General features: G+C 36.1%; 3 protein-coding genes across 9 annotated transcripts; 2 read left to right on the forward strand and 1 right to left on the reverse strand.

Annotated features, from left to right (window-relative positions):
- The first annotated feature begins 725 nt into the window (after positions 1–725).
- LOC131805609 (uncharacterized) lies at positions 726–9,883 on the forward strand. Of its 6 annotated transcripts, none has more exons than XM_059128986.1 (5): positions 726–957; positions 7,306–7,397; positions 7,476–7,621; positions 7,831–8,468; positions 8,537–9,883. In XM_059128986.1, the coding sequence occupies exons 1-5, from the start codon at positions 741–743 to the stop codon at positions 9,532–9,534; spliced, it is 2,091 nt and encodes a 696-aa protein (XP_058984969.1). In that variant the 5' UTR covers positions 726–740; the 3' UTR covers positions 9,535–9,883. The 6 variants fall into 6 exon arrangements, with proteins under 6 accessions (XP_058984969.1, XP_058984971.1, XP_058984972.1 ...); XM_059128988.1 differs by lacking the exon at positions 726–957 and adding an exon at positions 7,000–7,069; XM_059128989.1 differs by lacking the exon at positions 726–957 and adding an exon at positions 7,092–7,166.
- A 1,151-nt stretch (positions 9,884–11,034) lies between these two features.
- Positions 11,035–26,221, forward strand: LOC101900446 (uncharacterized). Of its 2 annotated transcripts, none has more exons than XM_005188593.4 (2): positions 11,035–11,393; positions 24,992–26,221. In XM_005188593.4, the coding sequence occupies exon 2, from the start codon at positions 25,540–25,542 to the stop codon at positions 26,170–26,172; it is 633 nt and encodes a 210-aa protein (XP_005188650.3). In that variant the 5' UTR covers positions 11,035–11,393; positions 24,992–25,539; the 3' UTR covers positions 26,173–26,221. The 2 variants fall into 2 exon arrangements, with proteins under 2 accessions (XP_005188650.3, XP_058984978.1); XM_059128995.1 differs by having other exon boundaries at positions 11,046–11,393; positions 24,992–25,535.
- LOC101899760 (uncharacterized) lies at positions 13,070–20,208 on the reverse strand. Its single transcript, XM_005188589.4, has 2 exons — positions 19,588–20,208; positions 13,070–14,423 (listed from the first exon to the last, which is right to left on the reverse strand). The coding sequence occupies exons 1-2, from the start codon at positions 19,588–19,590 to the stop codon at positions 13,152–13,154; spliced, it is 1,275 nt and encodes a 424-aa protein (XP_005188646.2). The 5' UTR covers positions 19,591–20,208; the 3' UTR covers positions 13,070–13,151.
- Positions 26,222–27,084: the final 863 nt, after the last annotated feature.

The raw sequence follows: 27,084 nt of genomic DNA on the forward strand, positions 1-27,084 counted from the left end.
AACAAAGGAGCCTTGGCCCAAAATCGAACTAAGTCAACCTAAAACTCCTTTATTCATCTACGAAGAAGCCAGCCGGTGACTTAAGCCAACGAAATATGCTCTTTATGTATTTCCAGCCTAAGTCACAATTTAATTTTAAAAGATGTTTCTATTTAAAAAAATTTTCCACATGGAAAATTTCCATAGCAATATTTTATTGTCCTAATTATACATAGTACCATGGTACAATGAAGAGAAGGTAGGTTAACTTTGAAAAAATTGCAAGTATAGAGGTCTACCTGTTTGGCTTGTAATGTCAGAATTACTATCAAAACAATAAAAAAGCAAACAACTTGTTGCGTTGATTTTGAATAAATAATTTAAAACCGCGGAAACTGAATGAATGGTCAAAATTTCTTTTCAATGTCATGTTCTATATATCTCTTATGGGTTATTTCGCGACAAAAACTGCAGATTTTGTCGATGCATTCGTTGCAATAAGCTTTTTGAAAACACCCGAATTTGAATATTTTCTGAACAATTTTTTATTATTGAAAAGAAGACACACACATAAGCAAATGAAGTTGACATATTAAGCCAGAAAAATAAAAAAAAATTAAATCATATGGTAGTTCTGCCCTACCTTGAATTAAGTGATAGATGATGTAGTTACATATACAACACGATACGTTAACATACATACGTCGTCACTAAACACTAACAAATCAACCATAAACGGAAATTCGAAGTCAGTGCGATAAATGTGTCCAGCTGATTTGGTTTTTCCTTATGTCTTATTCGTAAACTCGGCGTTATGCATTACACTCATTCGTAAACAACGAGGTCTTTTGTTATTTTTTGGCAAACATTCCTTTTTGCGCTTTCTTATTTGTTTCGTTGGGGACGTATTTTATTTTGGTCGCAAGTACGCGCGCTGCCCTTTTGGAATTGGACACAATTGGATATATTGGAGAAACAGTGAGTAAATTCCCAAAATTAATTTAATCCAATTGGGTGGGACTTGGTTGGTATAAGAGTCTTATAGGTCAGGGCTCCCCGGCGTCTGTTATTGTCGATAATTGTCAGAAATGCTTACATCTAGCCACATTCAGATCTTGCTATGTCGGATGCATCGACAATTGCGAACTTGGGCTTTAATCTAAACGAACGCATACCTCGGGACTATACCCAGGAGATGATTCTCAACTAATGCTCGGTTTTGCGGCTAACTAACTAACTAATTCCACTTTGAACCGGAAAATATGGAAAGTGGAGCCTTTGTTGGGCGCTCACGAATGTGAAGGTATGAAATACTGGAACTGTAAGAAGATGGGTGAAAATTCCCCCTATTGCCAAAAAGATCAACCTCTTCCTATCGCAATCGAATAGTCTCACAAATGGCGATGTACCCTGCAAGCTATCATAGTTCAATGAGAAGAGACTGCCAAAAAGAAAACATGTCTTCGAGGGTACTACGTGGGGGGACTACGCTCGAATCAACCCATGGCTGCAGACGCATGGACACAGCTGCTGGGTCAATGAACTGTCAACCAATTTCGGAATTGAAAATGTTGAATGAAAATTTATTGAAATTTGTAATCATTTTCGAAAAATGCTCCGATTGGCATCGTATAAAAATCTTTTTATTAAAAAAAAAGAAAATATTTTAAAAATGATGTCAGTGTTCCCAAAATATGATGCATCTACCTATATTCTTCTACCATTGATCCACCTAAAAGTTTTAATCATTTATTTTATCTTCTGCGCCGAAATATTGCCGCCGTCGACGGAGTTGAGAGCGCGCCGCCACCTTTTGGTATACATTTGATAAGCCGACGCCGTAATAACTGTTCTCCTTCGTTGTCTTTTCGGGGCTGATGTAAAAACGCCCAAAAATTAAAAAAATGTTCCAAGGATTGTTTTTTTTTTTTTTTTCAGTCGTCTCTCAACTCTCGTTGACTTTAGGCTACGTGCGCGCCGTTTCGCTTTCTTTTTTATGCGTTTTGTTTGTTTTGCTTTGAACACAAATGCACACATTCCTTCCATCTAACCAATAACACAAACATTATTTTATTTGGTGATTTTGCTGAAATTTAATATTCCTAATTTCAACAGAATATACAATTTTCTGCGAAAATGGGTGATGAGGAGCCGCCTCCTCGTTTAGACCCGAGGAAAAGAATTGAGCTTTTTAGCAACCCTGGAAGCAAGAAGTTTAAAAATAATCAGCCTTCTATGCAAAATAAAATGCCGCAGTGCTCTGCAAAAACAACACCAGCGAAAGAAAACACCACTCTCACACCATATGAAAATCAATATTTTAATGATACAAAGTCCATCTCCACCAACACAACTAACAACTGTCACTCCAACAATAACAATCCCTCCAATCCATCCAATATACCAAAAAACACAAACAAAACAGATATTTACAGCTAAGATAACTATGAAAACCAAACAATTCTTTACAGCCCAACCCATCCAGGTCCATATTATGTACTTCTTACTTCTGATGAGCCCATTTGCCCTAGAAGAAAGAACTCAGAATTACATTTGTATGCCAAATTAGCCAGTGCCAACATAAATGCTCATTTTGTATCAAAGAATATTGCATATAAAACCTTCCGCCTGAGCTTCAACAATTATAACTCGGCAAATAATTTTGCTTTGGATCCAAATGTAAAATCTATTGGTTTGAATGCTTTTATCCCAGATAGATTTGTACAAAAATTTTATGTTATTAAATCCGTACCAGTAGAATTCACTGGCAAAATGATATATGATCAAATCAACAGCAGCGACAATGATTTTAAAGCTGTATCAGTATATCGTTTCAAATACAAAAATGAAAATGTTCAGTATGTGCCGTCGCAAACCATTAAAGTAGGTATTGTAGCGGACTACGTTGTAAAAGAACTTAAAATGTTCAACTCTATAGTGGAGACGGATTTATATATTCCACTTGTACGCTTATGTAAAAATTGCGGTCGTTTAGGTCATATAGCCGTAAAATGTAGAGCCAAGAAAAGATGCCTTCTTTGCGGGATAAACAATGAATGTCTCATAAACTGCACAGAGCCAAAATGTGATACATGTTTGTCGACAATTAAATGCAAAACATACTGTACTCTACCCAGATGTATACTATGCAACATGGAAGAACACAATGCCATGGACGTCAAAAAATGCAAAAGATACAGTAATGAAAAAAATATTCTGGAGGCTATGGCAATCACCAACCTTTCAAGGAAAGAATGTATCCCTAAAGTTTCAAACAATTACTTTGAAATTTTAGATGAACCAAATTATGAAAATCAATTACCCCAAATTTCTAAAACAAGCAGAAGACCAGTTACTTCCTTCAATGATGAACTCAACAGAAGGAGAACTAAAGTCAATTACAATAAAGTAGCAGCATCAATACCTCGTAGAGCACATATTACAGCTGAACAGGAAACGATTGTACCCTCTAAACCATCCTTCGAATTCTCAAATTTTTTCAAAGTTTCTGAGTATGAAAAAATATTATCCACTTTCACTCAACAAATGGCTGCCGCATTAACCAATGCCAAGTGTACAGAAGGATTACAGATCTTAGACAGTCTTTCAAATGCCTTAAAAGCACCAGCAATAGATGGACCTTCCAGTTCTAACCAAACCGAACATGATAATCTTACAGCACTACATACAAAGTTTGAATAAAAATAAAAATTATTTAGAACTTTACTTAAACAAATTTTCTGTCGATATATGCATCTTAAGCGAAATTTTTAATGCAGATGAAAATGCATCATCATCTTACGTAAACAATTATGGATTATTCTGTAAAAAAAGAATCGACAATTATGGTGGCGTTGCCATCCTGCACAAAAAAACTATTAAAATGAAAAAATTACCTTTTGCATCGAATTTAGACATCTTAATATGTCAAACTACAAACCTGTCTCAAAATTTAACGATTGTCTCAGTATACTTTCCGCATTCTGTAAAATCCAATGTTTTAAAAACTGAAGTATCAAAACTTTTAATCTTTCTAAATGGAAAATCAAATGTCATTATTGGCGGGGATTTTAATGCAAGATGTAAAGCATATGGTGACGTTTTTGACACAGTTCGAGGATCCACTGTGCAAACCTTGATGGACAGTTCGGCATTTCGTTGTGTTAATGATGGCTCTGCAACCTTTAAAAAGAATCTATTTGACAATTCTTTCGGTTCTGTGTTAGATCTTACCTTCACAAATATGTCTTCAAACTTTAATTGGAATGTAAAAAATACAAGCATAGGAGGAAGCCACCACAGACCAATCCTTATTAACATAGATAATTTTACATCAAAGCAACAGTACTTCCTAGCAAAAAAACATCTCTTCAAAAACTTATCAAATCTAAAAATTGATTCCAATATGAATGATATTCAATCGAAGCTAAAATCAACAATAAAAAATTCAACTTTTCTCATTACTGCTGAAACAAAATTTCAAACATGGTGGAATAATGACATTACCATACTCTTACGTCAAAAAGAGGCCGCAAAACAGAAATTTGATAGATACAAAACCACTGAAAATGCCCTAAGTGCAATCAACGCTATATCTAAATTCAAAAAAGCCGTAAAATGTGCCAAAAATCGCGACAAACGTCGTAAACTGTCAGATTTAAGCCAATTATCCAATTCAAAATCGCTTTTCCGTTATGTAAAGAGCTGTAAATCGGTTTTCGAACCCCAATTTGCTTCTAAATGGAACACTGACAACAACGAAGCCTTCTTACGTCATTTGAGTGAACAGGTTCCCAACAATAGACAAACTATATCCATTTCAATTTATAACAATCAATCTGCAAATTTCCCCATGGAGATTGGTTCACCAATCAACTTCTGTCTGTCGGTCACAGATGCGTCGAAACGCATTGAGTCACTCCTGTGGAATGAGTTTATAGAAAATTACAAGGACATCTCACGGACTAAAGGAACTTACTTCTACGAATTCTTCCCGGCGCCTGCTAAACAGCCCTGGTTCTTTTCATAAAACATGAAACCTGAAAACATAAAGATTGTTAATCGATTGCTCACTGGTCATACTTACACCAAAAAATATTTCCACAGGATTGGAATTGCTGACTCAAATCTTTGTGAAACCTGCAACGAAATTGAAGATGAAAAACACATAATTTTTTTCTGCAAAAAGCATCAAAATCATAGGAATGATTTTGATTTGTTCAAGAAATTTAATAACTTACCGGAAATCCTGATGTCCAAAAACCAACAAAATATAGATGAATTAATCAACTTTATTGCACTTTGCAAAATTGAAGTTTGACTTTTATTTGTAAATAATCATCATATTTGCTTACAGTTCTTTATTTTTTTCCTTGAGTTTTGATTTTTTTTGTTTTGATTTCTTATGTATTCCATTCATATCACTACATTCTGTAAACACACATATACTGTAAACAAAAAGAAAACGAAAATAAAAGAGTACTGATACTTTTCAAGTAACCAATAACCGGCCATGGTGAATGGGCACGAAAGTGTTCTAACCACCAACATACTTGACGACGTAGAAGTACAAAAAAAAAAAAAGATTGTTTTTTTTAATTATCAAGACTGCGTTGGACTTACATTGGAGGGGAAATCTCAATACCCGGCCTATTAATAAAAATTTAGAAGAAAGCATCAGGTTTAAAAGAATAGGTAGACATATGCATTCAAGTAATAACAATTTTCTTTCTATCGTAGTAACGAATATAGCTGGGTTTTTGAATTCGAACATTTGGCTCAAATAACCATGTTATGGTGGAAATAGCAGGTAGAAACATAGGCGAAAATTACAATAAAGCAACATTTTTGGCATTCTAGAAGTTTGGAACAAACCAAAAATCATTTAAGGGACGCCTAGGAGAACATGCGATTATTTGTTATATCAGGAGGCCAAGCAATGGACGTTAACTACGTTAAAATGCTCTCCGGGGGGTTATAAGATAAAATCTTATTATTTATTTATGGAGTTTTTTCTTTTATACCTATTCCCTTTCTATTCCCTTTTTATTCAATTCTGGTGTTGATGTCAAAATGTTGACATTTCAATATTCCCCAGCTTTGATGCATCTACCTGTATTCTTCTACCATGGTATATACCAAGACAGAAAAAAACCCTGAAGCTTTCACTTTTATCAATGGAGTTATATTTATTAACCTAATCGATAATTTCTTCTAGTTCCTAGGAAGAATTTTTTGAGACTAGCACTGCCTTTACACGGTGACATTTTTTAACCATGCCATTTTTTTGTTGGTAAAAGGTGTAGAGACAAGGATAGAAGAAAAAAATGGCACGATAAGCCACCGCACAGGGTTACATGCAATTTTCTTTGCATTTCTCTTTTTGCTTCTTCCGAATTTTTTATGATTTTGACATTTCATATCGTTTCTTTATTGTGATGTGATGTTTTTAGTGATTGAATTGTATAGTGAATTATATGAAAATTAATTGGAAGTATTAAAAAGTAAAAAAAAAGAAATTTAAAATAAAAGTTAATAATGCAATATTTAACACCTCAATAACTTTTTCCATAATTTCTTCTTTAGATTCACACATTTAATTTTAAATCACTTCTTTATAAATATCTGTTACAAACAATTAGCTCTATACGAAATACTGAATAAAATAAAATGTCAGAAAAAATGCCAGGCACTATTATCGTAAAATGCCACCGTGTAAAGGCGCGAAGATTTACGCAGAAATTTTAAAAGAGAATTGATAAAAATGCCAGCTAAAAATTGCACCGTGTAAAGGCAGTGTAGTTCATAGGTTCGTGCATGGTAGAAGAATATAGGTAGACGCGTCGACACAGCTGCAGGGACAATGAACTGTCAAACCATTTTTGGAATTGAAATTGTTGAATGAAAAATTATTTAAATTTGTAAAAATTGTTGAAAAATGCGAATTATAATAGGCTCCGAATGACGTAGTATAAGAAAACATATAAAAATCTAATTCTATTTGAAAAAACATTTAATTTTTTTTTTGACATATCAATGCTCCCAAGCGTTGATGCATCTACCTGTATTCTTCTGCCATGGGTTCGTGTCAGTGAGTTTTTGAAATTTTATGCCGAAAACTTTTGGGAGAGGGCGGACATGAAAACGAGTAGGATTGATGACTCGCACCTTGGACCGACACATGAAAAGTTCAATAAAACTTTGAAGCATTAATCATAGTTTTACAAAAAAATTAACGTGTATATATTGAAGTTTTATTTTAAACAAACAAAATGTGGCAAATGTTCTGCGAAGTCTCCAATTTAAAACCATTTTCCCATTTTACAGATAGACCCAACTACAGTATAGTCAATGGAAAGGCTTTCACTGAGGACAATGTATTGGTGTACAACATCTTTGTCTACAACATTCCACAGAAGGTATGTTATGTTTTGGGTGCATTTGGTGGCAGCCGGCATTAATGTTTTTCTTTGTTTGTTTGTGTTTGCCCATTGCAGACCACAGAGCGCCAAATATTGGATTATTTCAAGAAATTTGGGGAAATAAAAAACGTACGCTTGATAAATGATAGGAAACGCAAAATTATTCATCAGGCCCACAAAATTGGTTTCGTTAATTTCATGGATCCAACTGTTGCAGCCAAGTAAGCATAAACCACTTTTTTATTAGGGATATTACCAGCTTTGAAAACTTATGACGCAGACTAAAAGTTCCGCCATGTTGTGAAATTGTACAAGAATAAATTCCGATTATTTGAGGGATTTACCCGTTGTCAAGTAGAGCAATTTAACAAAAAAAAAAAATTATATTTAATTGTTTCCTAGCTCTAATTCAATTATTTATTTCTTCCAGGGTCTTACAAGACACCAATCATTGCATTAACAAAAAAAGAATACGCGTGCGTGCCTGCGACAGCTGGCATCAACCCGATGCCCAGGCACACTCAACCAAAGATGCCAGTGGGGAAGATGTGGATACGAAAAACTCCTCCAAGAACAGTATCGATGAGTCCATTTCTATACTTAATCTAAACGACGACTGTTTAGAGTTGATATTTAAACATTTACCCATGAAGGACAAAATACAATTGGCCCGTTCGTGTAGTCGCCTACGAAACGTCTTTGAGATGCATTCGAAAATCGAATACAAGCGCTTCGCTTTATGTGATTTGGATAATTTGACGCTGTGGCAAACTCGACAATTTCTTGAAATGGCTGGACCACAAATCGAGAGATTGGATGGTCCGGTTCCCTATAAACAGGTTAATCGCATTATGGAATTTTTGGGTCTATTCTGTACGAATGTGAAAACGGTATGTATAGATGGCAATCATTTGAAGCCGTCTATACTGTGTAAACTGCTGAGAAAAATGACAAATGTTGAAACATTGGAACTCAACGATACTGGGTTGTGTGATTTCTCGATACCGGTGCTAAAGAATTTGCCAGGTTTGAAATCACTTTCGTTAAATGAGAATTGTGAATTAACAGGTGAGTGGGGGTGGGGTGGGCAGTAACTTTCAAAAGAATGCAATGATCTAATGCTTTTAATTCAACAGGGAAATACATAAAGGAGCTGAAGACCATATCAAGTTTAAGTTTGAATGGCTGTAGACGCTTGACATCTCATCATTTATTGAAAATATGCGAAAGTCTTACTGAACTCCATAACCTGGAACTGCTCGATTGTCCTATACAGCTTACATTGGACTTCAGTGAACTGGTCAAACATTTAAGCAACCTGGAAACTTTGAAAATAAATACTCCATATTCGAAACAAAGCCAGCTGGTGGCAACGTTGCCCAAACTGAAACATTTGACATTGTGCTCAGAAATTGATATACCAGCTAGTTTCTTTGAAGAACTGGTCAAACATCAGAGCCATCAATTGGAATCTTTGTTTGTGGAGGCCAGAAATTGGATAAATTTGGAGAAAGCAACAAAAATCTCCGAGCTAAAGAAACTGAAACGTCTTTCGTGTCAAAACAATGAACTGCTCAACAATGAATGTTTGGAGAAGTTGGCAGTGCTTTCGCAGCTGGAGGAGTTAAATATTAGAAACTGTTCGAACTTTAGTGAAAGGGTTCTATTGGACCTAATTAAATCTTGTCCCAAATTGCACACTTTGGACATACGCAATTGTAAACACCTGAAAGAGTCATTTGCCAATGATCTGCTAAAGCTATTGAAGGCCGAACAATCACAATGTAGTGAAAGAAAACCGCTTTGTATTTTCGCCTGTCGTTCTGACATTGATGCTCATTCGATTGCCAACGAAGATTTCAAATCATCGGTCGATTTGTTGAAACTCAAATTCGACTTTCAGTTCAGTGATTTGGAAGATATCATGTACGAGACGGACCACGACGACTACGATGATTATTACGGTTACGAAAACGAAGATATGGACTTTTTGGGTATGCTGGACGATGATGATGATGATTATTATATGTACTTTTCGGATAACGACGATGCAGATGAGGACGAGATGGACTTTAATTTGTTACGTGAAGCGTTATACCGCAATTTTCGTTATGGAGGAGATGCCTTTTTTTAAAAGGGAATTTTCACCACAAATATATACCTAATTAATTTTAATGACATTCAGTTCTAGATATTATCTTTAAATGCCACAGAATGCTTGAAGCAGTGTTACATTGAAGGCATCGTTCATTTTTTTTATTCTTATTTGTTTGTTTGCCCATCACTCCAGGGAGAAGGAGGAGAAGGATATTACAACTACAAGACTCATCGTTGTCGTATTTAAAACGATAAAGAAATTGTTGAGATAATTTCTTTTACGTTTATTGCTTTTACGTTTTTATCTTCGTCACCATATCTATCGATGGTATACCATGTTTTTGTATTTTCATTTTTTTTTAAATAAATATCATATTATAAAATTAGTTTCAATTGTTGTGTGGATTTGATGTCAAATTTGGAGAGCGGTTAAAAGTTGGTTACAACTGGAATGACAATCGTGAATTAATATTCCAGCCGGATTTTTCCCATTCCCCATATGGATTGGATTCTTGTTTTATTGAAATTCAAATTTAAATTGCCTTATAATTTATTTCATTTCTTTATAAAAGTTTTAACATTTTCAAAAAAATAAGTGTAGGATTTTTTTAAGTTAAAAATTATTAAAGCACATTAAATTATGCAATAAAAATGCAAACAATAAATCTGACGAATGATTTAAGGTGAGAATACATAAAATGACTTTAGTCATCGGCTGACTTTTTCGGAAAAGAACAAAGGAGCAAAGGGCCAAAATCGAACTAAGTCAACCTAAAACACCATTGTTCCTCTACGAAGAAGCCAGCCGACGACTTAAGCAAGTCAGAGAAGTCTTTTATGTACTCTCATATCTAGGCCTTTATATATGACTCTAAGGCTGGAAATACATAAAGAGCATATTTGACTGGCTTAAGTCATCGGCTGGCTTCTTCGGAAATGAACAAAGGAGCCTTGGCCCAAAATCGAACTAAGTCAACCTAAAACTCCTTTATTCATCTACGAAGAAGCCAGCCGGTGACTTAAGCCAACGAAATATGCTCTTTATGTATTTCCAGCCTAAGTCACAATTTAATTTTAAAAGATGTTTCTATTTAAAAAAATTTTCCACATGGAAAATTTCCATAGCAATATTTTATTGTCCTAATTATACATAGTACCATGGTACAATGAAGAGAAGGTAGGTTAACTTTGAAAAAATTGCAAGTATAGAGGTCTACCTGTTTGGCTTGTAATGTCAGAATTACTATCAAAACAATAAAAAAGCAAACAACTTGTTGCGTTGATTTTGAATAAATAATTTAAAACCGCGGAAACTGAATGAATGGTCAAAATTTCTTTTCAATGTCATGTTCTATATATCTCTTATGGGTTATTTCGCGACAAAAACTGCAGATTTTGTCGATGCATTCGTTGCAATAAGCTTTTTGAAAACACCCGAATTTGAATATTTTCTGAACAATTTTTTATTATTGAAAAGAAGACACACACATAAGCAAATGAAGTTGACATATTAAGCCAGAAAAATAAAAAAAAATTAAATCATATGGTAGTTCTGCCCTACCTTGAATTAAGTGATAGATGATGTAGTTACATATACAACACGATACGTTAACATACATACGTCGTCACTAAACACTAACAAATCAACCATAAACGGAAATTCGAAGTCAGTGCGATAAATGTGTCCAGCTGATTTGGTTTTTCCTTATGTCTTATTCGTAAACTCGGCGTTATGCATTACACTCATTCGTAAACAACGAGGTCTTTTGTTATTTTTTGGCAAACATTCCTTTTTGCGCTTTCTTATTTGTTTCGTTGGGGACGTATTTTATTTTGGTCGCAAGTACGCGCGCTGCCCTTTTGGAATTGGACACAATTGGATATATTGGAGAAACAGTGAGTAAATTCCCAAAATTAATTTAATCCAATTGGGTGGGACTTGGTTGGTATAAGAGTCTTATAGGTCAGGGCTCCCCGGCGTCTGTTATTGTCGATAATTGTCAGAAATGCTTACATCTAGCCACATTCAGATCTTGCTATGTCGGATGCATCGACAATTGCGAACTTGGGCTTTAATCTAAACGAACGCATACCTCGGGACTATACCCAGGAGATGATTCTCAACTAATGCTCGGTTTTGCGGCTAACTAACTAACTAATTCCACTTTGAACCGGAAAATATGGAAAGTGGAGCCTTTGTTGGGCGCTCACGAATGTGAAGGTATGAAATACTGGAACTGTAAGAAGATGGGTGAAAATTCCCCCTATTGCCAAAAAGATCAACCTCTTCCTATCGCAATCGAATAGTCTCACAAATGGCGATGTACCCTGCAAGCTATCATAGTTCAATGAGAAGAGACTGCCAAAAAGAAAACATGTCTTCGAGGGTACTACGTGGGGGGACTACGCTCGAATCAACCCATGGCTGCAGACGCATGGACACAGCTGCTGGGTCAATGAACTGTCAACCAATTTCGGAATTGAAAATGTTGAATGAAAATTTATTGAAATTTGTAATCATTTTCGAAAAATGCTCCGATTGGCATCGTATAAAAATCTTTTTATTAAAAAAAAAGAAAATATTTTAAAAATGATGTCAGTGTTCCCAAAATTTGATGCATCTACCTATATTCTTCTACCATTGATCCACCTAAAAGTTTTAATCATTTATTTTATCTTCTGCGCCGAAATATTGCCGCCGTCGACGGAGTTGAGAGCGCGCCGCCACCTTTTGGTATACATTTGATAAGCCGACGCCGTAATAAAAAACTGTTCTCCTTCGTTGTCTTTTCGGGGCTGATGTAAAAACGCCCAAAAATTAAAAAAATGTTCCAAGGATTGTTTTTTTTTTTTAATTATCAAGACTGCGTTGGACGTACATTGGAGGGGGAAATCTCAATACCCGGCCTATTAATAACAATTTAGAAGAAAGCATCAGGTTTAAAAGAATAGGTAGACATATGCATTCAAATAATAATTTTCTTTCTATCGTAGTAACGAATATAGCTAGGTTTTTGAATTCGAACATTTGGCTCAAATAACCATGTTATGGTGGAAATAGCAGGTAGAAACATAGGCGAAAATTACAATAAAGCAACATTTTTGGCATTCTAGAAGTTTGGAACAGACCAAAAATCATTTAAGGGCCGCCTAGGAGAACATGAACAGAACTAATTTCAAATGCTCTCAGGGGGATATTGGATAAAATTTATTTTTTTATTTCTTGAGTTTTTCTTTAATACCTATTCCCTTTCTATTCCCTTTTTTTATTCAATTCGCTACCCTTTGTTGCGCTCATCAATCATGTCGGTTGTATTCTATTAGCCTACATCATTATCATCATCTTTGAATACCTAATTTCTTTCTGATACCCAAGAACAGAACAGGTTTTCAAAACGACAACAACAAATAATTCAAAAATCATTTTGGCATCAAATTGTGGAGAACAATAAAACGAAAAAAAAAAACGGCGTACTCATCTCGAAAGCATTTGCGAGAAAGTTTAATGAACCTTTTTTTGGCGTTTTGGAATAACCTGAAAAACACCTTAAGGGATAAACCATCGGACGTGTATTTTTTTATATATATTTTTTTTGATTTTTTGTTATTTTTTATGTTTTCTTTTCTTACAAAACTTATGAGACGGCCTTAAATCTAAACTAAATTTATGAAATGTATGCCTTTAATGAGACTACCACTGTGCGTATCCAAATCCCTGAACTGTATACCCTCCACCTTGGAGGAGTAGAGACTACAGGGATATTCTGCCGCCTGGCAGTGTGATGGATGCCAAATCAATTTTATTTGATATTCAACATCGGGCTCCAGGACAATGCCCTTGGACCATTTGACATTTACATCACAATTGTATTTTGTCAGCTGTTTGCTGATGCTGTGGCTCCACACGGGCGACTCATCGTGTTGGGGTACAGTGATTTCAATGTCCATGTTTTCTAAATAATCGCTGCTGGGTACCGGCAAACGTGACAGGTGTGGTGTCAGACGACTGTGCAGAGTCAGACCTTGCAGAGAAATGAAACGATTTGTTTTGATGTAAGTCAGCCACTGGCAATTGCCATGATCAATGGTAAAGGGACGACAGGCCTTGTAATAACATCTCTCCAAGGTCTGACAATACTGGGGCTTAACTACAGCTGGGCCATTGGCTTCACTCACTAGGCCAGATTTTATATTGAGATCTTCTATGATGGCCGAGCATTCGGCTGGTTTCAGACCCATTTCCCGGCACTCCTGCTGGCACCATTCGTATATAAACCATAGGAGATTGTGGGCTGGTATTTGTTCTTTGCACATGGCAATTATGGTCTTGATACAATCCTTGGACACATGATAGTAGTGGTTCTTCAAATAGGCCACAAACTGGGGTTCCTTGAGACAGCACTGCACAAAAAAGTTAAAACAAATGCTCAATAAACCGCTCAAGTCCAAACATATGCTCAACTCGAGGGCCGCCAAAATATTGGAGAAGCGCAGCTTCAATTGTATGGCTTCCAGGCATTCTCGTTTCAGATCACTTAGCAAATATTTCTCGGCGCCATAATAAAATTCAATGGTTTCTTCCAGGGTTAGCTTGCGAAAGTCCACCGATCCCTTGTAGATATAGATGATCATTAGTTTAAAGATGTCATTGCTCATGTCGAGAATGTCGATGATGTTTTGTTTTTCACATATCGGTCCATAGAACATGGCCTCAAACACAGGACTGGATGTGGCCAGTATCAGTTTGTGGCAGCGTATTTCATGGCCGCCAATGTGGAAGACACAGTCGTAATACTTTTCGCTGGCCAACAGTTGTTCATAGCGCAAGGCCAGTGGCGGTAAGAGATCCCGAGATTTGTTAAGATTTTCAATGAGAAAATTTGCCTTTGTATAAAGACCCACGGCGGCAGCTGGTGAGGCCATGATCTGTAATCGAAAAAGATGAACAAAAGAGAAATATTTATAGAGAAAGTTTTTCTTTTCGAATTTAGTTTTATTTGTCTTGGACAGTAAACTTTTGAAAATAAAATTAACATAAATATATGAATTTTGAATATTTAAATATGTTATCCAACTGAGAAGGGCTCGTCGTCGTCGAGTCGCCAATGGCTTAGATGGAAACAATTTGAATAAAAACAATAAAATTAGATTTATAACTGTTCTTCTGGTTGAAAAATTATGAAAAATTTTAAAATAAAAATTTGATTATGTTTTGAAAATTTGTAAATTTTTACCAAAGAGGTGGCTATTTTAAAATTGTTTCAAAACCAGTGAACATTTTACATGGAATAGAAACGTAAATATTTCAAATTTCAGATTCAGGTTTGAGCACGTTTTCTATGTTGTCTAGATTCTGAATGATGATTCAATTTGAATACAAATGATTTAATGTTATCCATGGCTCACGTGTCGTCGTCTTCAAGCAAAAACGTAGCTCATAAAATAAACAAATGTTCCTATTTATCAAAACATATTAGCATGCAGATGATGATTGTATTCAATAGCTCAATGTGTGTGTGTGCATGTATATACAAATATATGAATGTACATAGTACATATGTGCTTTAGAATACTGCCGATGGCAAAGTACTTATTGACCATGGGGCCTAATGTCAATGATTGGAAAACGTTTTAAAATATTCTTGTCAGCAGCGAGCAGGTTACATCCTTAATATTTTTTATTTCTTTGGAATTTATAATTTTACTGATTTGTGTGTTTTGAAATGCAAAACAGAAAATGTATTTAAATTAAATGATAAAAAAAATTTGAGGTTATGGTTAAGATCTCTTAAAAATAATTTTTCTGAGTACTCTGATAATTTTTAAGGAATATATTTTTTTAAGAAGAAACAAGTAAAAGCTGTCTTGAGGGTCGTATGGTGCAGTTTATAAAAAAGTGAGGTTATGTGACGGAACTGTCAAGAATAAGATGTGAACTTTTAAAAATAATTTTTTAAGGTCTGAGGACTTCTGTTTTGAATGTTCTGAATGTGGAATGGGTCCAAAACAATCGAAATATGGAAAATGAGGAGCTATACAGAATGAGATAAAAAAAACTGCAACAAGGTCAAACGCCATAATTTTGACATTTTTTGTTAAACTTTATTAAATGAAAGCAAAAAATGTCGGAAATAGCATAAAATTTTAGAATAAGTTTAGATTTGTTCTAATTCGTCACCTTTTGCACGAATTATGGCCCTCAAACGGCCAATGAAACCGTCACACGAATGTTTTTTGGCCCATTCCCGGCGAAGTGCTTGCTTGAGGTGATCGACACTTTGGCTATTTTTTAGTGCCAACCTTGCTTTTCAAAATACTCCAGACACAATAGTCCAACGGATTGGTATCCGAAGATTTTGGTGGCCATTGTGCGTTGAAAATGATGCGAGGAACCTCATTTTGTAACCATTCTTGGGTGGCGCGTGCTTTTTCGGCCACTGCGATGCGGGTTTCGATCAAGTCACTTCTTTACTTCTCGAACCATTTCTACTGAGCTAGTCCGAATACAAACTCTGCGTATGAGTAATACGAATTATATGAAATCACTCATACGTTTAGGACCTGTTGTACTGAACTTGGCTTGTTCATGATTAATGTTGTTACTTTTTTTTATCCTGTTGAGTATTATTTGTATCAAGGAACGCATTTCCTGTGGTTTGGACTTTGGCGTGGGGCGCATTTTTTTATGGCTTTGCTGTGGCATGGAACGCATTTTTTATGGCTTTGCTGTGGTTTGGAACGCATTTTTTTAGGGTTTGAACTGATTTAATTATGATCTTCAAATAAAAGTATGGAGAGTATATTAAGAGGATATTAAACCTTTTAAACCTCACAAAGTATATTTATTCGTGATCACCATATAATTCTGTGTCGATTTAGCCATGTCTCTTGGTATGTGGAAATCATTCTAGCTTTCAAACGAAATGAAGGTTGAAAACATTTTTTGAGATGCATTTTAGGCCTGTAGAATTTTTGGTATTGGATATAGCCCCCATATAACTGTACCGCCAGGTAAAAGGTTTTTTTGGCAGTTTTAGTGATATTTTTGAAAATAATTTGTTGTAAATTGGCAGTTTAAGTTACTTATATATGCTCTTTATAACCATGTCCAACAGTAGATCCATTCATCCCAAGTTACAAAATAATTCTATAGAAAAGTCTCAAAATACCAGTTGAGAAATGCCGGTAGAACAGAATCGAAGCTAGTAAACTAAAAATAATAAAAAACAAACACACACACCTCCAAACACACTGATGACAAGCCACTTTTTTGTGGCTATAAATTGTTGTTGTGTTCTAAGCCAGCCCATGTGATAATGAAATAATAAAGAAAATAGAAAAAAAATCAAAATAAAATTAAATATAATTGTTGTAGTCGAGACAACAATAAATAACAAGCAAAAACCCCCCAACAAGTCTTTTCATCATGTTTAGAACGTAAACAGAGTTCATGTGAATTATTTGCATTTGAAACCTGGCAGAACCATCCATGACGACGATCGCAACGGAAGGTGAGACGGGACGTTCGGATGTGGTTTGTTGTCGTTTGCCTTTGAGAGATTCAATCAGGTAGTTGGAGGTAGGTAGTAAAATGTGTTCATTGAAATTGAAAAAAAGCTGGCCGGTGCTAAGGTGACCAGGTTGAGTTTTATGTGTAAGGCTTTATTTGAAATTTAATAAATTATTTAGCTTTTCCAAACACACATAAAATGATTCAAAATTCAAATGATATACATGAAGACTAACATAATTTTACTTTCACTTTTATTTAATTTGGGTGAAAGTGAATTTTAAGATGAAATTTCTTAAATAAAACAAATATCATTTGTATACCCTCCACCAAAGTATGGAGGGTATATTAAGTTTGTCATTCCGTTTGTAACACCTCGAAATATACATATACATATATATTTAGCGATGTCCGTCCGTCTATCCGTGAGTGGAAACCACTCTGGTTTCCGAACGAAATGAAGTAGGTTGATAAAATTTTACTCAAATTTGGTATTTGAAGTTCGTATTGGGTAATACAGCCTATGGCAGAAAATTGTATGTGCAGATCCACGTCTTCGTATATCTCCCATATAACGATACCTCCCGATATTCGGTATTTTGATGATTTTAGCGGCATTATTCACCGGAATTGTTTCAAATTTGGTATTTGAAGTTCGTAATGGGTACTACAGCCTATGACAGAAAATCGTCTGTGCAGGTCCAGGGCTTCGCTTACCCCCCATATAATGGGACCACCCTATTTTCGGTATTTTGGTGATTTGAGCGACATTATTCACCGGAATTGTTTCAAATTTCGAATTTCAAGCTCGTAACGGATACTACAGCCTATGACAGAAAACTGTTTGTGCAGGCTCCCGTATTCATATAGCCCCCATATAATGGTACCTCCCTTTTTTCGGTACTTTGATGATTTTAGCGACATTATTCACCGAAATTGTTTCAAATTTGATATTTCGTAAAGTTCGTAATAGGTACTACAGCCAAACCATAACAACCACCGATTTACGTCGTACAGGAAAACATCTAAAAAACTTCTTATTTTTGTAGAAACATTTAAAAATTGTTGTCATTATCAATGTTCCCAAACGTTGATGCATCTACCTCAATTCTTCTACCATGGTTGCGATCTATTTGGCCTTTTTGAAAAAAAAAAACTCTTATCTTTTTATGTTAACAAGAGTTTTTGTTTGTTTTACAGGTACTTCTAAACTTGTTATCAATTTTGACAAACTGCCACTTGCTAACAATTGAGAAAAATCGATAACGGCGTGCTTAAGGGCTTTTTGCTTGAGAGTGAAGAGTAGCATGTATTTTGAATTTAGGCAAATAAAGTATTTAAAAAATATATATTTTCAACAGCGGGTTATCAATACATTTTTTCAAGGAGTGCACACTTTTGAAAAAAAAAAATCAGAACTCAAGCGCCGGCCATGGTGATGGTGTGGGCTGCCATAACAGTCGATGGTCGCTCTCCGATCGTATTAATCGACCGTGGCATCAAAATAAATGCCGAATATTATCGCGAAAATATTCTGGAGGATGTAGTAAAACCTTGGGCACGCACAAAATTTGGCCGCAGACCTTGGACATTCCAATAGGACTCAGCACCATCGCACTCAGCACGCCCCACCCAAGATTGGTTACAAAATGAGGTTCTTCGCTTTATTTCCAGCGCATGTTGGCCACCAAAATCTCCGGATACGTTGGACTATTGTGTCTGGAGAATTGTGGAAAGCAAGTTTGACACTAAAAATATCAAAGTGTCGATCACCTGAAGCAAGCGCTTCGCCGGGAATGTGACAAAATACCGCAGAGCAACATTTGGGCAGCGTGGCTGTTTGAAGGCCATAATTCGTACCAAAGGTGATCAAATCTAAACATATTCCAAAAATTGATGCTATTTCCGATATATTTGTCTTTAATTCAATAAAATTAAAAAAAAAAATGTAAAAATGATGGCTTTTGGCTTTGTTGCAGTTGTTTTATATCTCACCCTGTATATGTTTCCAAATGGTACAACTACCTTTAAAAATTACCAAAGAAAATTAAAAAGAGAGAGTTTTTACTAAACTAGAGTTGTTCCACTAATAATTTTGAAAATATTTTTTAAAAATAAATCCCTGTGGTACAAATATTTATGATTTTTTAACAATTTTTATTTATTTATTATTTTGTGACTTTTTGGATAGGTATTTTTAGTAGCCGGAACCAGGATACAAATACGTTTAAAAAATCCGAGAGTTTTTACTAAATTAGAGTGGTTCCAATAATTCTGAAAATATTTTTTTTTTTTTTAATAAATCCCGGTGGTACAAATATTTATTATTTTTCCAACATTTTTTATTTATTTTTTTTATTTTGTGACTTGTTCGATAGGTATTTTTAGTTGCCGGAACCAGGATACAAATACCTTTAAAAAATCCGAGAGTTTTTACTAAACTTGTTCCATTAATAACTTTGAAAATAATTTCTAAACATAAGTCTCGGTGGTAAAAATATTTAAGATTTTTCAACATTTTTTATGTATTTATTTTTTTTTTGTAATCCAAAATTATATTTTCAATATTTATTCACTTACCATCAAAATGTTTCTAGATTTTTGTTCTTATGTAAACGTTTTTGCTGCAATATGGACGTTTTTGAATTTTATTGTGTGTTTTTTTTGTTTTGTTTTCCTTTCAAAATTTGTCAATCCTCTCAGCTTAGAGAGTTTGTTTGCCTTGGCTTTTTTTGTTAATGATTTGTTAAAAATTTCAATTGCGCACAACAAATGTTTTTTTTGTGTGTGGTTTTATTACTTAAAACGTTTGGTGACAATATCTATATCCATTCATTATAAATCCTTAAATATTTTTTTTGTTTGCTTTTCAAAATTTCAAATCATGGAAGTCTGGCCTTTTTCGAGTTGCGGTGTTGTGTTGTTTATTGAACTTGACCAACATATAGAATTTGTATTTTTTGTTTTATTATTTGTTTTGGGTATCGTTCGTTTTGTGCCAGCTGATCTTTGATAACTAAATGAGAATATCAACTTGTTTTTGTTCTAATTGGCTTTTTTACGTCTTTCGATTTTATAGATTCTGACGACGACCACGGCGAGTAGCGTTTTGTAAATGACAGGTAAATATTTATTTCGCACAGCGCAGCGCACCACCATGTGTTGTCGACGACTACTCTCTCGCTCCACAACTGATGGCATGGAATGAATGCCTCATTCTTTTGTGTCTTGGCAAAATTTGTTCTGTTTAGTATTTTGGCTGTCACGCTCTTGTCTCTCCAATGTTCTTAGGCATTTCTCTCAATGGCTAAGATATTTTTTTTTGTCTCCCACCTTGCCAAACAAATGTTATTCCATTGGGGATCAATACATTTCACTCTCTGAAGAGAGCAGAGATGGGAAATGCAATACAATGGTACCATTTTTAGAGTAACATCATGCTATCAAACGTTTACAATTGTTTTTAATTTGGTGTTCCTTCATTGTCAAATTTATATTTTGAAGATCTTCCTTAGATTTGGGCGTAAAACTGGCAAGACATTTACATTTATTTTCCAATCAAAGAGTTTGCCATTTCCATGCTTTTTTTTACCCAATATCAATATCAAGGACAGAAATAATCTACAGGGTGAGATGAAAAATGCGACAAAGTCAAACGCCATGATTTTTACATTTTTTTTTTAATTTTATTAAATGAAAGCAGCAAATGTCGGAAATAGCATCAAATTTTAGAATAAGTGTCGATTTGTTCGAATTGGTCACCTTTGGCACGAAATATGACCTTCAAATGGTCAATGAAACACGCTCACACGCTGCCCGAATGTTGCTCTGCGGTATTTCGGCTCATTCCCGGCGAAGCGCTTGCTTGAGGTGATTGACACTTTGATATTTTTTAGTGCCAAGCATGCATCCGGAGATTTTGGTGGCCATTGTGCGCTGGAAATGAAGCGAGGAACCTCATTTTGTAAGCATTCTGGGGTGGCGCGTTCTGAGTGCGATTATGCTGAGTCCTGTTGGAATGTCCAAGGTCTGCGGCCAAAATATTTGCATGCCCAAGGCTTTAATACACCCTTCAGAATATTTTCGCTATAATATTCGGCATTATTCTGATGCCACGATCGATTACTACGAGCGGAGAGCGACCATCGGCTGTTATGGCAACCCACACCATCACCATGGCCGTCGCTTGAGTTCTGGTGGCCAACCGAAGGTGCACATTTTCAGCTGACCTGACCTCTTTGGCAAGTGAACACGATCATTTTGTTTGTTTACAAACTGCTGGACAACGAAGGTTTTCTCATCGGAGAAAAGCGTAACAACTCTTTAGCTCTTTTGAGTCTATTTTCTTTCAGTTGCGTTGTAAGTTCTTGCACTTTATGGAATTTCCCGAGCTTTACCCCCAGCTCATTTTTCAATATTTCCGAAATATTGCAATATGTTCAGCTCACGAGCCATTTTTCGGCAACTGCGACGCGGGTTTCGATCAATAATAATATTCGCTGGATTTATGAATACGATTTACGTTACGCATACGCATGCAATTTCGGCCCATAATTTGTACTTGCTCACCCTACACCAGCCGATGACACAAGTCAGTAAAAAATGCTCTTTATGTTCTCTCACCTTTAGTTTGATCAGCTGTTTTGTGACCACTGTGAGCAAACAAACATTAAATAAAATAAAATTTTCTTATTTTCAAGAAATAAACATTTGCAAGCTTAAAAATAAATAGGGAAACGGCTGTTTTCTTTTCGGATTCTGTAATAATTCTCTCAGTACAAGTTGCTGAAATTTTCACTGGGAAAGTTTCATAGATAGCTATTTTCATGTGCTCTCGTTTGGAGTTTGAACTTCTCCAAACGAGAGCACATGAAAATAGCTATCTATGAAACTTTCCCAGTTAAAATTTCAGCAACTTGTACTGAGAGAATTATTACAGAATCCGAAAAGAAAACAGCCGTTTCCCAATTTATTTTTAAGCTTGCAAATGTTTATTTCTTGAAAATAAGAAATTTGGGCGCCGATCTACTGCTCCCTACTCTTTTAAATTTAATTTTTTAAATCTTTTTTTTCATAAAACTAAGATTAATCAACCATGAGACTTGGCTATCTGCCAAACATTTTATTAACTGCACTACCACCACCAACAACAAGAACAACAACGAAAAGCCAATGGCATTTCCTGAAATGGCCTTCATCCATCTTCCATTCTTGCTTTATCCTACGAAACCAAACAGTTTACTATGAAATCTTAACAGTCCTATTAACTTAATGGCCACATATTCCTTGCAAACCATCTTCTTCTTCTTCTTGTACGCCTTGGACGATCATGTCTTTGGTGGTGGCAGTTCTTTTTATTTATTTTTTTTGTTATTCTTTTGCTTGGCCATGCAAAAATAAAACCTTGAACCTGTTTCGTCGGTACCTGCCTCTATCGAAATGTTTGCTTGCTTGTTTTTTTTTTGCTGCCCGGAACATGTTCTACCACCATTAATAACTGCTCTTCTTCGTTGCAGCAAAAGTCTTCTGCAACATGTGCCACACATTCGTGCGCAGAAATAAAGAACTGTTTGTTATTTTTAGAATCAAGACAAAAAACGCATGCAGACTGAAACTGTAGCAGGAGGTGGTACTAAAACGTGGTGGTATGGCGGTCAAATGTAGGAAAATTCCATAATAAATTATTCGAAAAATAAAAATACTTTGGATCTTGTATTGATAGAAATATTGAGATATGCCAAGTCTGGAATGGAATTGGATGTTGATTTCGCTTTTTATGAGCTTTATGGATATTCAAAATTTTGACCCATTGGTGGGGAAGGTTCCAGATTGAGTGGACCGATATATCCTATTTTCACAACAGATTTTGTGTTAATGAAAATAGTGAGATGTATGAAATATGAAGAGAATCGGATGCTTTTTTCGGATTTTATGGTCGTTTTGGTTATTAAGAACTTTGATCCTTTGTGGGGGAGTTACCAGAAGAAATGGTCCGATCTCTACCATCTTTATAACAGATCTTGCTTTTATGGAAATACAGAGTGAGATGAAAAAACTGCAACTAACTTCAGACTGCTGTCATTTCTAAGCAACTCGTCCGACAGCTGTTAAAATTTTTCCAGTGGCAGCTCACTATATTGTTTACAAGCGAACAAAAGCATTTTGGTGAGCATTTTCCAGAAAAAAAAGTTATTCGTATTATTCTTTAAGTGGCTATCGTTAGAGCACTCCAGCATTTAAATGTGAATAAGCCTTTTTGTGTCTAGTACCATCGCTCATCGTTAACGTGATACTGGTAGCCCGCCGACGTCAAGAATGTGGAGGAAGAAAACAGCAACATCAGTAGAAATGGTTCGAAATGTAAAGAAGCGACTTGATCGAAACCCGCGTTGCAGTGGCTGAAAAATGGCTCGTGAGCTGAACATATCGCTATATTTCATTCCGCAAATATTGAAAAAGGAGCTCGGGGTAAAGCCATTAAAATTCCAAAAAGTGCAAGAACTTACACCGCAACAAAAAGAAAATAGACTCAAAAGAGCTAAAGAGTTACTTCGCTTGGTGAACTGCCGAATGTGGTTTTCTCCGACGAAGAGAAAACATTCGTTGTCCAGCAGTTTGTAAACAAACAAAATGATCGTGTTTACATGTCAAAGAGGTCAGGTCAGCTTAAAATGTGCACCTTCGGTTTGCCACCAGAACTCAAGCGCCGGCCATGGTGATGATGTGGGCCGGCCATAACAGCCGATGGTCGCTCTTCGCTCGTATTTATCGACCGTGGCATCGGAATAAATGCCGAATATTATCGCCAAAATATTCTGCAGGGTGCAGTAAAGCCCTGGGCATGCAAACATTTTGGGCGCAGACATTGGACATTCCAACAGGACTCCGCACACGCCTCCCAAGAATGGTTACAAAATGAAGTTCCTCGCTTCATTTCCAGCCCACAGTGGCCACGATAATCTCCGGATGCCAATACTTTGGACTATTGTGTCTGGAGTATTTTGAAAAGCAAGGTTGGTACTAAAAAATACCAAAGTGTCGATCATCTCAAGCAAGCGCTTCTTCGGGAATGAGCCAAAATAACGCAGAGCAACATTCGGGGAGCTGGTGACGGTTTCATTGGCCGTTTTAAGCCCATACTTCGTGCCAACTGTGACCAATTCGAACAAATCTAGACTTATTCTAAAATTTGAAGTTATTTCCGATATTTTTGCTTTCAATCAATAAAATTAGAAAAAATGTAAAAATTATAGCGTTTGACTTTGTTGCAGTTTTTTAACTCACCCTGTATACCCTAACCAGCCATATGGCTGAGGGGATAAAAAAAAATTAAAACGTATGATGCCACAATGTTACCTTCCTTATTCTACCATGATTATAACCAAACAAAACTAAAGATGAGAATACATAAAACGCTTTTTTGGCTGGCTTAAGTCATCGGTTGGCTTCTTCGAAAAAGAACAAAAGAACGTAAGGCTAAGCGTGGAATTCATAAGACGTATATTTGGCTGGCTTCCGTCATCGGCTGATTCTTCGTAGATGAACAAAGGAGTTTTAGGTTGACTTAGTTCGATTTTGGCCCTAGGCTCCTTTGTTCATTCCCACCTTTAGGTCGACTTAGTTCGATTTTAAGGTGGGAATACATAAATCGCTTATCTGGCTGTCTTCTTTGGAAATGAACAAAGGAGTCTAGGGCCAAAATCGAACTAAGTCAACCTAAAACTCTTGTTCATCAACGGAGAAGCCAGCCGATGACGGAAGCCAGCCAAATATGCGCTTTATGTATTTCCACCCTTAGCCTTACGCTCCTTTGTTCTTTCCCGATGAAGCCAGCCGATGACTTAAGCCAGCCAAATATGCGCTTTATGTATTCCCACCCTAAAACTGCTTTGTTTCTTTACAAAGTAGCAAGCCCATGACTTCACCTTTTATTTAATAATCCCAATTTGTTTCCTTTTTTAAAATGCTCTTTTCTTTACCCTAGTCTCATCCAAATTCCGGACAATGCGTGTGTTTTCCCATTTACGTCTGCTAATCCTGCTGACGGTGGCTCTTAACACCCTCGACCACAAGCTGCAACAAAGAGGACAATTGAATTTAACAAAATTTCAAGAAGATCTACGGTTTTGTCCCCAATGCTTCGAATCGCAAAAGGTGGCATGTGGACATTTAATGGAAAACCTGATCGCAAATACGAATCACAAACCGATTTTGGAACATCTCTTCGCATTACTGCCTCAACGTAGCTGTAAACGAAACAATCAATTGTATGGCCTAAAAGGACAAGAAGGAGAAACTAATACCCACCAGATCCTGGCAAAATATTTTGCCAATTCAAAGGAGCATTTGGAGTGGAAATTGCAGGTGGGGGAATTGAAACAGCTGTTCTTGGACGCGGAACGCCTGGATGGCATGCAGTTCTGGCCATTGGCAAACATTGAGGATTTTATGAAACTTTTGATGGAGTATCATAGGAATTTAAGCCCCCTGGCCATATGACTGTATTTGCTACTCAATGTCCAACCTTTGTTAATGCCCTGGCTATTTTCTTGGCAGTTTCCGGTGCCCCAAACTCATGGCATTTGTGGTTTTACAATTTATCAGGAATATGCGGGCCAAGATTTGTATCATTTCCGAAATCAACCATTTTTGTTGAGATTAAAAATCGCCAAACATCTGTTGGAAGCCTGTTTGAAGTTCTCCCATGGCATTGCCCCATATCGTTTCTATATAACCGATCTCACAGCCGATAATGTGGTCTACAGCGTTGACCAAGATCGCCTGTCGTTTGTGGATTTGGATACATTGTTTGTGGTCGATGTGAGAGGGGCAAAATACAAATCCACCACCCATCGCCATGAATATATAGAATGTCCTGGTTGCTTTGCCTACTCACCGGAGGACATTGCTGCCCACAACAAAAGTGATTTGAATATTTACTCCGCCTGCCAGTTTTTAAGTGAAGATCTCTATAGGGATAAAACAAATGGCTTTCTATATCCCATGCCCACAGAGAGTCTGGTGCAAAAGTATCCGGAATTATGGCGAACATTGCAACGTTGCGTTGACTGTCCTCGGGAGAGTTGTGCAGATCGTTTTGCTGTGGCCCAGCAGTTGTTGGGGGAATTTGAAATGATTTTAAGTGATAATGCAAATAAAACATGATATATTTTAATAAATAATTTTAATGTACAGGGTGAGCTAAAAAACTGCAACAAACGACATAATTTTTACATTTTTTTTTTCTAAATGTTATTGAATTAAAGCAAAAAAATGTCGGAAATAACATCAAGTTTTAGAATAAGTCTAGATTTTTTCGAATTGGTCACCTTTGGCACGTTTTATGGCCTTCAAATGGGAAATGAAACCGTCACACGCTGTCCGAATGTTGCTCTGCGGTATTTTGGCCCTTTCCCGGCGAAGCGCCTGCTTTGGTATTTTTTTAGAGCCAACCTTGCTTTCCAAAATACTCCAGACACATTCCATTCGCTTTTTTGTCATGGGCTGGCTTCTTCGGAAAAGAACAAAGGAGCGAAGGGTCAAATCGAACTAAGTCAACCTAAAACTCCTTCCTCTACGAAGAAGCCAGCCGATGACTTAAGAGATTCAAAAAAGCATTTTATGTATTCTCACCTTATGAAGAAAGAATGGGGATGGTAGCAGCTACGTATTTCAAGAAGGCCATGATGATAATTCCGCAAAATTTAATTGGTCATTCCCTTTCGATTCGAAGAATGCGAAACAAAACGATAAAGAAGCGGCAGAAGATAAGAGGACCAGGTTGGTCCAGAAATCTCTTCAAGAAGGCCGTTTCGATTATTCCAAAAAAAAAATTGATTTGTCTTTCCTCTTCGATTTAAAGAATGCGGAACAATGAAGTGGCAGAAGATAACAGGAGCAGGGTTGGAAAGACATATCTTCAAGAAGGTCGTATCGATTATTCCACGACATTTGCTTTGTATTTTCTCTTCGATTCAAAGAATGCGAAACAAAACGATGAAGAAGCGGTAGAGGATAAGAGAAGCAGGATTGTCAAGAAATCTCTTCAAGAAGGTCATGTCAATTATTCCACAACAT

Source organism: Musca domestica, unplaced genomic scaffold, assembly GCF_030504385.1.
Source record: "Musca domestica strain aabys unplaced genomic scaffold, Musca_domestica.polishedcontigs.V.1.1 58, whole genome shotgun sequence".
Taxonomy (NCBI): Eukaryota; Metazoa; Arthropoda; class Insecta; order Diptera; family Muscidae; genus Musca; species Musca domestica.

Bases quoted from the DNA above. Each gene is read 5' to 3' on its own strand.
- LOC131805609 (XM_059128986.1), top strand. From the start codon at position 741: ATGTGTCCAGCTGATTTGGTTTTTCCTTATGTCTTATTCGTAAACTCG. The intron at 958-7,305 runs GTGAGTAAATTC...CCCATTTTACAG, and splicing joins TTGGATATATTGGAGAAACA to ATAGACCCAACTACAGTATA. The intron at 7,398-7,475 runs GTATGTTATGTT...TGCCCATTGCAG, and splicing joins TCTACAACATTCCACAGAAG to ACCACAGAGCGCCAAATATT.
- LOC101900446 (XM_059128995.1), top strand. From the start codon at position 11,177: ATGTGTCCAGCTGATTTGGTTTTTCCTTATGTCTTATTCGTAAACTCG. The intron at 11,394-24,991 runs GTGAGTAAATTC...TCTTTACCCTAG, and splicing joins TTGGATATATTGGAGAAACA to TCTCATCCAAATTCCGGACA.